Raw genomic sequence first — 14,766 nt, 5'->3', positions numbered from 1 at the left:
TTGTTTAACTGAGGAACATTTGATTTGGTGGAAGCTTTAATGGTCAGGCAGATTGTTTTTACCTTAATTTAACCTAGTCTCTTGACCTCTTACATTTTATCCTTTTCCCTTAATTCTCCTCCCCAATGTCCACTTTCCCTTCAATTTGCTACATTGCTCTGGAAGCCTGAAGATTGCCAAAGGCTCACGCTTCAGTTTGCTCGCTTGGTGGCTGCCATGTGCTTTCTTGGCATATCCACAGAGGAACAACATGTCATCTGGCAAGTGCTTGCAGCTCTATACCACCTCGGTGCTGCAGGTGCTTGTTCAGGTTTGTAAATGTGTTTAAGTTGATATTGCTTTCTTCTGGTGCTTTCTATTCCCCCTTTGGTGCTGAAAGGGAGGACTCAGTTTTCACTCCGGTTGTTTGTTTGTTGTGTACCGCTCCTTTCCTATGCTATCTCCAGGCACTGCATGATGTCATTGCCGGGCACCGAAGGGGGCCCGGCAATGACGCGCGCTGAAAGGGAGTACTAAGTTTTCACTCCGGTTGTTTATTTGTTTTCTTGTTTGTCCAGGCGATATCTCAGCCATCCTTTGAGCTAGGAAGCTGAAATTTTGGCACAATAGTGAGCAAGTGCTTTGGCAAAAACGTTTTTTTTTTTGATTAATTAATTAATTGATCAATTACTTAGTTATTATCGATGAATTAAGAACTTATTTATTTCCTTTCTCTTTTGGACAATATCTCAGGCACCTTTTGAGATAGGAAGCTGTTGAGCTTTTGAGCTAGGATGACAGTGACCAAGTGATTTGGCTGTAAAGGATATTGTTACGGAACCCAACGTCGTCCTCTGTTCCCCTTAGAGGGGGGATTAATCCCCTCTTCTATAACTGACTGACGTGGTCCCTGACACTGCCCAGCTACCCCCGGGAAGGCAGGTGCACAGCCCCGTTCGTACCGCGGACAGATGTTAATTGCCGAGTGGTTTTTAGCAACCGCGGCACGAACTATTAACAATTACTAGACCCGATTCCTGAACGTTGGCCAAATCGTGCCACAGGTATTCAATTGGGAAAAGACAAAGACGAAGGATGTGAAGAAGAAGAAGACAAAAGGTTGGAAATACAAATATAATTTATTACTACTATTATGTACAATCAAAAGAAACCAAGGGAGAAGGAAGAATAAGAAAATAAAGACAGAAAGAGGGACGGACCAGAAGGACACAGTGAAACTCTAGCTTACCTATTAACAGTCTTACTTAAACCCCAGGACAACACAGAAGACGGACGAACAATCAGACTTACACGGGGGATGATGGCAGTAACGAATGGCGGGAAGGATCCGGGTGGTTGGGATGATCGCGGCTCGAGTTGGGCAGCCGCCGGCTCTCCTCAACCGTCTCTCGTACGGCGACGTTGCTTCGAGGCTGCAACTTGGTTCACCGCTCAAAGCTGCCGTGGTCAAAAACTGCGGTGGTTTCAAAGCTCCTTTTGTTCAAGCTGCTGTGGTGTGCCGCATCTGGCGTGGGGGCGTTGCGTGACGGGTTCTCTCTCTCTCTCAAAGGGCTGCCGCGCGCGCTTTTATTGCCCCTGGGGCGATCAAGCCGCCGGCCTCCACGACACACCCATCGGTGAGCTCGCCTCGGCCTTGATTGGTCGCGAGGGCTCAACGATCCCGCCCCTAGAGGAGGCGTTTGCAAGGCCACGCCTTGTTCCTGGCGCTGGGCTGACTCCTCCCACCTTCTGCTCTGAGATGACCTCGTGCGTAATGGAGTCTTGCAGTGAAAAACCACAACCCCAAAACAGCAGCGGAATGCAGAAAACCGCCCAATGCAGTTGGCATGATAAAAGGGGAATGTGAAGGGAATCTACCTTGTTTGAATTCTGTGCAATGGAGTGTTAATTAATGGAAGACAAAGCCTTAATCTAATACACATAATAAGGAGATAACTACTGAACAAGGAGGAAATCTATGATTTGCTACGTGATTGTATATGGAATAACTACGGGCACGACCTTTGACCTTTATACACCAAATGGAGGAAGGAGGGTGATATTTTACAACAACAACAAAAAAACACTTCTCATATCCACAACATAGGAAGCTGTTGAGATAGGAAGTTGAGATAGGAAGCTGTTGAGCTTTTGAGCTAGGATGATAGTGACCAAGTGATTTGGCTGTAAAGGATATTTTTGATTTATTGATTAATCAATTAATTGATTAATTATTTATTTATTCAATTAATAGCTACATTCATTAATTTTACGATTAATGACTTATTTAATTAATTTTATAAAAGTTATTGCTTCGAATGAAGCACTGGTAGTTTTATTGATTTTAATTATGCAATTAATCAATCAATTATTGCACACCTTTCTCTCCCAATACAGTCTCTATGAGCTGCACGGCGGTATTGCCGGGTGCCAGAGGCCAGAGGCGCCCCGGCAATGCCACGCTGGAGGATATTTAATTATTTGGCATGGGGCAGTGTACTTTGAATGTATCTGTACTTGTTATTTATTTATTTTTGTTATTAAATACTTATTTCTTTTCAGTCTCATCTGGGCAATATCTGAGACACCTTTTGAGCTTGGAAGCTGATATTCAGACATGACAGTGACCAAGTGATGTGGCTTTAAAGGATATTTTTGATTTGTTGATTGATCAATTAATCGATTATTTATTGATGAGTCAATTAATCAGATAATTATTTAATTATTCGATTAATGACAATTTTTTTTAAGGTGCAGATTCGGATGAAACGGTGGTGGTTTAGCTATTCTAGTAGCCAATTGATTAGTAATTGATTTATTTTACCATTATTATTTATTTATTTTCATTATTAATCACTTATTTATTTTCTTTCTCATCTGGGAAATATCTCAGGCACCTTTTGAGCTAGGAAGCTAATATTTGGACACGACAGTGATCAAGTGATGTGGCTATAAAGGATATTTTTGATTTATTGATTAATCAATTAATCGATTAATTATCTATTGATTAATCAAATTTTTTTTTTTTTTTTTTGGATGAATGACTTATTCAATTAATCTACAAAAAATTACAGCTTTGGATGAACCACTGGTGGTTTAGGTATGCCATTCGCCAAATGATTAAGAAAATATTTTATGATCATTATTTATTGATTTTAATTGTGCATTTAATCACTCAAATATTGTACACCTCTCCCACACAATACATTCTCGATGAACTGCACGCCGGTATTTGCCCGGCAATGCCGCATTGGAGGATATTTATTTATTTGGCATGGGGGCGGTGTACTTTGAATGTATCTGTACTTGTTTGTTTTCTTGTTTGTCCAGGTGATATATCAGCCATGCTTTGAGCTAGGAAGCTGAAATTTCAGCACAAAAGTGAGCAAGTGCTTGGGCAAGAATTGTATTTCTTGTTTTTTGATTAATTAATTAATTACTTACTTAATTATTATCGATTAATTAAGTACTTATTTATTTATTTTCTCATCTGGGCAATATATCTCGGGCACCTTTTGAGCTAGTAAGGTGATATTTGGACATGACAATGCGCCCCGGCGATACTGTGTTGTTGAATATTTATTTATTTGGCATGGGGGTGGTGTACTTTAAATGTATCTGTCCTTGTTTGAAGATTACTTTCATTCTCTCCCATCACCTTGTTGTGTATTAACCTCTCCATCACCTGAAACCCCTCCAATATCTTTCTGACCTCATTCTTATTTGTCCAGCATTTTATAAAATTACTTTGCATGTTTGCATGGGCTGCTTTTTCATGACTAAATACTCACAATTGTTTCCTTCTTTTTGCATGTTATGTGTTACATCTCCCAGAGGCAGATGAAGGTAATTTTTTAAAATCCTGCAACAATGTTTTTTTCAATATTTTCTCATTTTGCTTTGGTTTCCATGGCAAAGTGAAATGTGCATTTCCTATTGCATTGTTGCATCACCATCTCCCTTTTTCCTGGTACCTTTGCTTTTTAGTTTCAAAATGTTTGCATAATGGTGTCGTTTCCTCATTTCCATATCAATATTTCCTATTATCCATTTATGCTTTCTCTTGCTCTTTGTGCGTTTTGAAGCAAACATATTTCTGACTTTTTAATAGACCATAACAATAATAATTGAGTTCCATGACAACGACCTTCGGTGCAGGAGGAGGCCATTTAGCTCATCAATACCCGTGCTCTTTTTGCTAACGTGTGGGTGTTTGTCTGTACTCTGTTCTTTGTAAATGCTCAGCATTAAGCAAGGAACCAGCATTTTTTATTTAATTTTTAATTAAAACAATTTTCCCTGGTCAATTAAAATTAGCAATTTAGTCTTAGATTGTTCTTCCACAGTACATACCCTCACACAGTGGCGTAGTGATGGTTTGTAGTGCTCGGGGCAAAGGTAAAAAATAGCACACCTTCAAGGCACTGACACAGTCAGAATTTCCTCTTGAGGGGGCCATATGAAAGAGCTCTAAGCTTCCCCAGCGGGCTCAGCAGCAGAGCCCTGGAACCTGTTAAAAATGAGAATAGATTTAGTTATGATCTCCTGAGATGATTAGGCTTATTAACTACAAAGAATGCGGAAGAATTCCTATGTTTCTAAACACGCCCCAGGTTAAGGTGCATAGAGCAGTTTAATATGTCCTTCCATGGCATGGTATTCCTCTTACAAAATAAATAACAAAAACAATGATAACATTGTAACAAAGCATTTATTAATACTAATAATATTAACAACAACAATAATAATATTCGTACCATTTGGTAATAATAAAATGAACGTATAATCCCCGCCCTGGTCCAACCAGACCTGGGCTTGGTGAAAGGTAAATTAGTGCTGAAGCAATAGAGCAGGCAGGTATTCTACAAGACCGTTAACACAAACTGCATCAAACATGCATGCAGAAAGGTGTGGTATTTATATGGCCTCGAGATTAGAGCTGATGAGACAGCAGCAGAGGAAGGAAAGGAAGATAAAGAACTCACTTGACATGTGATCCTGACGGTCGCTGATTGTGACATAGACTGTGATATATCTCGATATGATCGACGTAATTACATAACAAACGTCCAACAGTTATACCCATCCATCCCTTGGGCCAATGGGTGATCTCCATGTTATAGAGTGCACATATTAAATCTCCTTATGCAAGATAAGAGATGGACACAGCAGGCAGCCCGATAATTACTAACACCGTAACACGGATTTATTTACTGTGAGAGATGTCCGTGAAGTTAACACCCTTTACCCTTTACCCGATTCAAAGTTAGGGTTTACCATTACAAAAATGGGGGGTGTTGTGGATTGTTTGTTTGGTGTTGAAAAATAGGGGGCGTTATGGATATATACATATATACATACATATATACATACATACATATATACATACATACATACATACATACATACATATATATATATATATATATATATATATATACATATATATATATATATATATATATATATATATATATATATATATATATATATATATATATATATATATATATATACATATACATATACATATACAGTCACGTGAAAAAGTAAGTACACCCCATGTAAAGTTTTGACTTTTTCAACATATTTCAACATACAGCTATTTGATCTTCATTTCAACAATATTGATAGATAAAGGTGATATAATACAACAAATATCATGAAACATTTACATTTTGTAGTCCATTGTATAATTTAAATAAACATAAATGCAAATTTCGCATTCAGAAAGTTTTCAGACCCCTACACTTTTTTCACATTTTGTTATGTTGCAGCCTTATGGTGAAATCGTTTAAATTCATTTTTTGCCTCATCAATCTACACTCAATACCCCATAATGACAAAGAGAAAACAGGATTTTAGAAAGTTTTGCAAATTTATTAAAAAGAAAAAACTGAAATATCACATTGACATAAGTATTCAGACCCTTTGCTATGACACTTGAAATTTAGCTCAGGTGCCTCCCATTTCTCTTGATCATCTTTGAGATGTTTCCACACCTTGATTGGAGTCCACCTGTGGTAAATTCAATTGATTGGACATGATTTGGAAAGGCACACACCTGTCTACATAAGGTCTCAGCTGACAATGCATATCAGAGCAAAAACCAAGCCATGCGGTCATTGGAACTGCCTGCAGAGCTCAGAGACAGGATTGTGTCGAGGCACAGATTTGGGGAAGCCTACAAAAATATTTCTGCTGCATTGAAGGTTCCCAAGAGCACAGTGGCCTCCATAATTCTTAAATGGAAGAAGTTTGGAACAACCAGGACTCTTCCTAGAGTTGGCCGTCCGGCCAAACTGAGCAATCGGGGGAGAAGGGCCTTGGTAAGATAGGTGATCAAGAACCCGATGGTCACTCTGGTTGAGTTCCAGAGATCCTGTGTGGAGATGGGAGAAACTTCCAGAAGGACAACCACCATCACTGCAACACTCCACCGATCTGGGCTTTATGGCAGAGTGGCTAGACGGAAGCCTCTCCTCAGTGAAATACACATGAAAGCCCGCTTGGAGTTTGCAAAAAAGCACATAAATGACTCTCAGACTGTGAGAAACAAGATTCTTTGGGCTTTCCTGTGTCTGGTTGTCCTTCTGGAAGTTTCTCACATCTCCACACAGGATCTCTGGAGCTCAGCCAGAGTGACCATCGGGTTCTTGGTCACCTCTCTTACCAAGGCCCTTTTCCCCCGATTGCTCAGTTTGGCCGGGCGGCCAGCTCTAGGAAGAGCCCTCGTTGTTCCAAACTTCTTCCATTTAAGAATTATGGAGGCCACTTTGCTCTTGGGAACCTTCAATGCAGCACAATTTTTTTTGTAGGCTTGCCCAGATCTGTGCCTCGACACAATACTGTCTCTGAGCTCTGCAGGCAGTTCCTTCGACCTCATGGCTTGGTTTTTGCTCTGATATGCATTGTCAGCTTTGAGACCTTATTTAGACAGGTGTGGCCTTTCCAAATCATGTCCAATCAATTGAATTTACCACAGGTGGACTCAAATCAAGGTGTTGAAACATCTCAAAGATGATCAAGAGAAATGGGGGACACCTGAGATAAATTTCAAGTGTCATAGCAAAAGGTATGACTACTTATGTCAATGTGATATTTCAGTTTTTTATTTTAAATAAATTTGCAAAAGTTTTTAAAATCCTGTTTTCTCTTTGTCATTATGGGGTATTGAGTGTAGATTGATGAGGGAAAAAAATGAATTTAAACTATTTCAGCATAAGGCTGCAACATACCAAAATGTGAAAAAAGTAAAGGGGTCTGAATACTTTCTGAATGCACTGTATATATGCACACACATACACATACTACTGTGTTAAAAAAGTATCCGACCTTTATTTTTCGTGCGTAAAAAAAAAGAAGCTAGGGAGGCGTTAATTGGTGCACGTATGTAGGCGATCCTAATGCGCACGCGTGAATTTTTTCCCACCTGCAGAAGCTGTCATTCGACGACAGACCGCCGATGAGTGAGGACATGTAAGTGAGCGCCGTCGGATTTTCGTTTTTGACAAAATGACGGAAAAACTTGAACAACGCTACTGCATCAAATTTTGTGTTTTTTGGCCTCGGGGATGTTGGATGCTTCCATTGTGATGACTGCAACTTGGTTTCTCGGTCGTACCCATAAACCCAGGACTCATCGCCAGTGATCACTGTGTTGAGGAAGCTGGGATCGCTGTTCACAGTCTCCAGCATGTCCTGTGCGATCTCCAAACGGAGTTGCTTCTGCTCAATCGTTAGCAGCTTTGGTACGAACTTCGCTGAGATTCTCCTGAAGCCCAAATCCTCCTTCATAATGGAATGAACGGTGTTGAATCTTGCGGATCGTTACCACTTGGGAATCGCCAAGCTTTACACAAAATTTGATGCAGTAGCGTTGTTCAAGTTTTTCCGTCATTTTGTCAAAAACGAAAATCCGACGGCGCTCACTTACATGTCCTCACTCATCGGCGGTCTGCCGTCGAATGACAGCTTCTGCAGGTGGGAAAAAATTCACGCGTGTGCATTAGGATCGTCTACATACGTGCACCAATCAACGCCTCCCTAGCTTCTTTTTTTTACGCACGAAAAATAAAGGTCGGATACTTTTTGAACACACTACGTACACATACACATACACATACACATACACACACATACATACACATGTCGGGCTACCTCTCGCACTGAAGAAGAGGCACGTTTTGGAGCAAGAGTGGTTTAATAAAAAATCAAACAAAACACAATTGTGGAGCACGTCTCGGACCCGCAGAGCCTTGTCACACAAGGCAGTGCAAGTCCGAGCCGCACTAAAAACTCAGCAAAAGACAAGTTGTTATGTAGATGGAATAACAGAAAAAACGCTGCGCTGAAGACAAAGGAAAAAAGTGGGCTCCATAAAACTCCCACCATGGTCCCATCCGGTGGTGGAGCCAAAGTTAAAAGCCAAGGCTGTGGGAGTAAGATATAGTGATGTTCCCCAAGCCCTGATCTATACAACCCGTGAGGCCAAGGGATGTGATCTCAAGGGAGTTCAATCGTGTTACACTTGGCAGTAAAACATATTGAGCCAGGCACATACAAATTAAAGGATATATTATGAAATCCTACTCTACTCGAGGTTAACTTGATGGCGAACAAGAATTAAATGGCAACTATTCCCAGAACTTTTTCTCCCTTTGGAAATGTTGAAAAACGTCTCCAAGGCTGGATCTGACCGAGCCGTGAAACAACATGTTTTGAAGCAAGCAAAGGAAAGATATAATTATATATACTAGGGCATTGCCCGTACTATATCTATATCTAAAATTATATCCCCCCCTCTATTTACATGAAATGGTTTGGTCCAAAGCGAACGGCTTGCGAGTACGGTGACAATCCCCCCCCTCTATTTACATGCAATGGTTTGGTCCAAAGCGAACGGCTTCTGGAGTTTGGTAAAGAAATCGCCATCGCGTGCACAAACGCGCAGGAAAGCGAATGAATCGCAAATTCGGTTTTATTAGTTTTAAAACATAGTTTAACGCCAACATAGTTTGCAAACGTGAAATAAATGAATACGCTCTCAAATGTGCCATCCGAGGCAGAGTGTGTCCTCCACGTTCGGCACACGCGATCGTTCGCTGCTCTCTGATTGGTTGAATCGTTTTTTGGACATAGCTCGGTAAGTAATTGTCCGATTAATATGAAACCTTGAAAAGGCACATCCTCGGGTCCCCAGCAATATACCTGGCAAGTTTCAAGTATATCGGACCGGTAGTTGTCGAGAAACAGCGGTCACAGACAAACAAACAAACGTACAAACGTACAGACGTACAGAGATTACTGGAATTATAGATAGATAATTCAGGTGCTCTGGGTCACGTGGTGCCCCCCCCCCCCCGCTCCCTGCCCGACAATTATCTCCCTTTTGTCTTTGAGACAACACCTCAAAAAAGACAATATAAACCCCAGCGGCCAGTGCCGCCCAGTCACATGCCAGGCGCGCAATGCGTCACGCATGCTCTGGGAGGGATACCGTCCCCTGGTTGTGGCTGTCCGACATTTAACGCATATTGTTAGCCATAATTCGCGACGAAGACCCCTGGTTCGGAGATAGCTGAGGCCCGCCCGGGTTCCGAGCCCACCCTTTCCCCAGCGTAGGTGCGACTCAGTCGCCGGCCTGATGAGGGGCGCTCCTTATGCAGGTGCGATCCTCGCAAATCAGGGCAAACAATCGACGTCCAATGCCATCAAGCCTTGTACATGTGATTGTTCTGTGGGAGAGAGGGTAGCATATTCATTATCACAAATCTTCTTCTCATTGTCTGAATCAGCGTCAGTATCCGTGGTGTCGGGTGACTTGTACAGAGGGGGTAACCCAAAAATGTTCTTTACAAATGGTGGTACTCCTGGGCATTCATTCGTCTTTTCGTCCTCGCTGTTTGCATAATAGCTCTTAAAATAACCTCGGCATGGTCATTGGTGCCATAGAAAGGAGCCAGGAGCATAGCCAGGAGTCGTAGAAAGCCATATCCTCCTGCCATGAGTCGTCTAGGTCGACGATCCAGTCGTGGGTGTTCGAATCTTGCCACGAAATGACAGAATTGGCCGGTTCGCCGAAGGCCTTTGGGTCCTTTCCATGTGGCGAGAGGACCATCTCGGTAGCAGCAGTTGGTGTGGTCCATCCTGTGAAACATTTTCTCACACACACCATGATCAAATTCCTAGCCCCCCGCCCCCAAATTGGCATTTAGTTCCCTCATCTCTCAGATGGTTGGCTATTCATAGCCCAATTCCCTGTGTCGTGTCTGGAAATTCAAATACTATATTTACTTTCACCAATTACTGAAAATACCTCCCCTTAATCATCTTCCCTGCATCTAATAATACATGATTTACCAACCATTTCCCCCCCCAATTATGATCAGTCAATGGAGAAACTCACCACATTTTCTCCATCCTGCTTTGTTGTCTTCCTATATTGCAACCATCATTTTTTGTAAACACACATATTTGTAAACATGATCCTGTATTGCTTCCATCCCAGAAGTGTCTCAAAATCTAAAGCACAATTTTCCTATACATTTGCCTGCATCTAATATTATTCACTCATCTCATCTCACCTGTGTAAGAAAATTATTTACATTGACCCATATCACTATTCACATTATTAGCAGCTTGTAGTTAAATATCAACAATTAACTGGTATTCTCCCTTTCATAACCTCTCCCTTATCTTACCAATACCTTTACACCTAGCTTCAGGAACACGCCTTGCCCCAGGTGTGTGCGCATCCACATCCTTAAATTGGGCGACCCCCATTTATATCCCGGCTGCCACCCCCCCCTGGAGCTTGGTTACCCCCCAAAATGACATTGCACGAACCTTTTCAATTTTCATTTCAATTTAAAGTCAATCCAATGTCCTCTAATACCTCTCTTAGCATCACATGCACCTGTTGTAGGCACCTGTTTTAGCCTCTGGCCCAATAGCTGCCCAATATTATTATGAATATTCCCAATATCCCAATAAACAAATAATAAAAAGAAAATAACCTGATCTATTTATTGAAATAGATCTAATTCTCATGTTGGTCAATTTTCTCACCCACTGTGACTCACTCTCGTCAATCCTGCCATCCCATTCCCAACCACATTTCCCTTATTCCCTGCCTTACCATCAACTTTTTACAACCCTTTCCCCTTCCTTCTCAACAAATCCCTGCAGTCACCTGTCATTGACAAATAATCCATCTGAGTCGACTTTCCTTTATCATCTTTGCACTTCCAACAACCTTCTTCACACTTCCTCCCGAACCCTTTTGGCATTGGCCAATGCTCTTAAACAAACAGCTTTAACAACCTCCAATAAGTGAATTCATTTCCCCAGAACTCATTCCCCTTTCCAACCAACATTTCTGTTGCAAACGGCAATGGCAGCCTATCAAGTGTAACCCTTTCCACGAAACCGCTTCCTCCGACCTGGAGAACGACCGAGAGAGCTCAGAGCTCCCGTCCTTAAGTGAGTATCTCCCTTTATTCAACGCATTCCGCAATCCCAATTCAGCCCCGTTCAAGTCCCTGTCATGCCGTTGAATTAACACCCAGTCAGTTGACTCAGCCTATCATCTTTGACTTTTACTCCCATGCTAAATCTGGAGAGCTGGTAATGTGGGGATGTAATTAAATACATGTTTTAAAACCCTGTCTACACATGCTCTTCATACAGGCTCACTTTCGCCTACCATTTTCCCACAAGCAGACTGAATCAACATTGAATCTCAATAAAAATCCAAACTGACACTATCTATTTCTTAGCCCCAAATTTACTCAATTTGATTTTTACCTTTACATCATATAATATCATTCCAATACCCAATGTGGTCAGGTTGCAACAACAGGATATCTCACCCTTGACCAATGACCCAAAAATGCAATCAATGACATCCCACGTGACAACCTCATCACTAGGGTGAGCTGCCTCAGGGATATACTTATCCAATGCACATATACAATACACAAGTAGCCAGTACTCATCCACATTGCCTAATTTCTGCAGGCAATATAGGAAACCCCTTGTCAATCATTCACACGTCAATGACACACATCCATGACACACACAATGAACACAAATACACACTTAAATGGCAGACAAATTCGATTTAAATTCAGATATGAGATCGTCAATCGTCAGATTTTTTGATTCGGTGCGCACTTTCACCGTCACTCCCATTCCCACCGATGCAACGTATTGCGAATCATTTGTTCCCTTATACACACATACCATGTGACTGACACTTCATTCTCCATACCATACAGCATAAATTCATGCACACGCGTCACTTGTCTCCAATCCTTCCTACCTGTGAATACCTGGCCCCTTGCTGTGAGCTTATCCATCCCCTCTTCAGGCTCACCTGTCCCGTTTCCTGCGCTCCACCTGCCTCAGCACTTCTCCTGCCTACCAGGTTTCTCCTACCTGGTACCTGCGCTCTTCTTCTTCCAATTTCATTTATCCTTCTCCAAACATCACATAAGGTTCATATTTCCAAATATTAAAATCACCGATATCTCCCTCGACATGCAAAACAAAACGCTTCCAACTCTGGCATCCCACAGCCCTCCTTAGAGGCATGCTCTACAATGCAGCACCTCCTCTCCTCGGTGCACAACGTACATGTGCTCACTCAGCACATACCTCTAAGCCATCTCATCACTCGCGTTGTTCACAAAGGTGCAACCACAACGCCTGGCTGCATCATTTTCCTTTCATATCTCACTGTTTTAATCATTGTCTCTGGCTCGTTATAATCCTCCCATGCCTGCCTCGGCCACCTGAATGCGTCCATGCCGTGCACAGCATGGGATATCCGCATTCCCGTCTCGATTCCGTCCCACCTCGCGGTTCCCCGCGAGGGCCGTTACCACGTCACCATAGCGACCTGCCTGCACGTCGGCTCGCGTGTTCACAGCTGGATTTCACACGCCTTGTGCATTATAATCCTCTCTGTTACTTCTCCAGATCTAACCTCATCTCTTGTCTGGAAAGAGCTAATACTTGTGCTGCCTATAGCATATTGTCAGAACTCCCTCCTTCGGGTACGCATTTTCTCCCCAATGCTCACCTTAAAAAACGCACTGGATGTGCACTTATTCACCCACGCCGGGGCATTCCTAAAAGGGGTTGTCCCTTCTTTTTCTAGCTTAACTTATTCTATCAATTCCTACGCCGGGGTCCAGCCTTTATACCTATTATTTATTCTTATCCACCCACGATGGGGTCTAGTCTACTTCCTACGCCGGGGTCTAGGTACCTACTCCCACGCGGGGGTATGCCTTAACCTGAGGGGTATCCCTCCTAACCTCGGGCGCCCTCCTTGCTCGATTCATTAACCCACTGATGCTCTGCTTAAATTTGGTTTGAGATACACGCTCAGGTACAGCCGATAGAGGTTCCAAGGGGAAGGGAAGAGGCTTTCAATTTAGGTGTGCAAATATGCTTACCTCAGCCTATTATTGCCAGCGCTGGCCTTGCCTCTTCCCGACCTGAGGAGCCCTCCCCGACCTGTAGCTGGATGTATCCGAGTCACGGCACCAGATATGTCGGGCTACCTCTCGCACTGAAGAAGAGGCACGATTTGGAGCAAGAGTGGTTTCATAAAAAATCGAACAAAACACAATTGTGGAGCACGTCTCGTACCCGCAGAGCCTTGTCACACAAGGCAGTGCAAGTCCGAGCCGCACTAAAAACTCAGCAAAAGACAAGTTGTTATATAGATGGAATAACAGAAAAAACGCTGCGCTGAAGACAAAGGAAAAAAGTGGGCTCCATAAAACTCCCACCATGGTCCCATCCGGTGGTGGAGCCAAAGTTAAAAGCCAAGGCTGTGGGAGTAAGATATAGTGATGTTCCCCAAGCCCTGATCTATACAACCCGCGAGGCCAAGGGATGTGATCTCAAGGGAGTTCAATCGTGTTACACTTGGCAGTAAAACATATTGAGCCAGGCACATACAAATTAAAGGATATATTATGAAATCCTACTCTACTCGAGGTTAACTTGATGCCAAACAAGAATTAAATGGCAACTATTCCCATAACTTTCTCCCTTTGGAAATGTTGAAAAACGTCTCCAAGGCTGGATCTGACCGAGCCATGAAACAACATGTTTTGAAGCAAGCAAAGGAAAGATATAATCTATATAATAATACCGTAAGGACTCGACTTTGTTATCCCTTTTACGCCGCACCCAGTGACCCGATGCCCACGGCACTAATGGATTTACGATCTACGAACCGCGCTCTTTGTTTATCACGTACAGCCATACTCGAAAAATCTGAATTAGCCGACGTTGGGGCCCAAAAGCATCCGATTAACTGCCGATACGACGCCATCTTACGACGCCATCATATTGGCGTCTGCTGGGCGAAGGCGAAGCGAGCCGTCCGCTGATTGGACAGTCGAGTGGTGTGAACATGGGTGGTGTGAACCAAATGGTCTTTTTATTCCCTTGAACATTTTAAATTAGGATATATAAGGAAACGTCTTTATCGTCATTTTAATAAAGTTAAATGGAGTGACGTTGCGATACTCGGGGAGCGTTGCATAGATCCTCGTAACTCGGAGAGGTGTAGCAGGTGGCGAGACGTAAGGAAGCTCAAAGATAACGAGCTGAAACAGACGAACGATATGTCAATCCCTTTCTACACCGAACGGCAATAAAAGTATGAGAGCGGGAAGGCGTGGCCTGAGCACTTCGAGCATAGAGAAGGACTGATTGGACTTAACTTAAAGATAAAAAATTGGAGCTTAACGGAAGAAGAAG

The 14,766-nt window shown here is 42.5% G+C and overlaps 1 protein-coding gene across 5 annotated transcripts in view; it reads left to right on the top strand.

Moving 5' to 3' along the window:
* Window positions 1-14,766, top strand: part of MYO18A (myosin XVIIIA) — a 377,134-nt gene that overhangs the window by 62,661 nt on the left and 299,707 nt on the right. For all 5 annotated transcript variants that reach the window (XM_078780216.1, XM_078780215.1, XM_078780213.1 and 2 more), the window contains one exon: window positions 166-310. In XM_078780216.1, coding sequence (XP_078636342.1) covers window positions 166-310 — 145 coding nt within the window. The remainder of the gene's footprint in view (window positions 1-165; window positions 311-14,766) is intronic.

The sequence above is a fragment of the Myxine glutinosa genome, chromosome 6 (assembly GCF_964187855.1).
Source record: "Myxine glutinosa chromosome 6, kmMyxGlut1.1, whole genome shotgun sequence".
Taxonomy (NCBI): Eukaryota; Metazoa; Chordata; class Myxini; order Myxiniformes; family Myxinidae; genus Myxine; species Myxine glutinosa.
The sequence above is the reverse complement of the archived record's forward strand: the minus strand, read 5'-3'. Positions and strand labels throughout refer to the sequence as shown.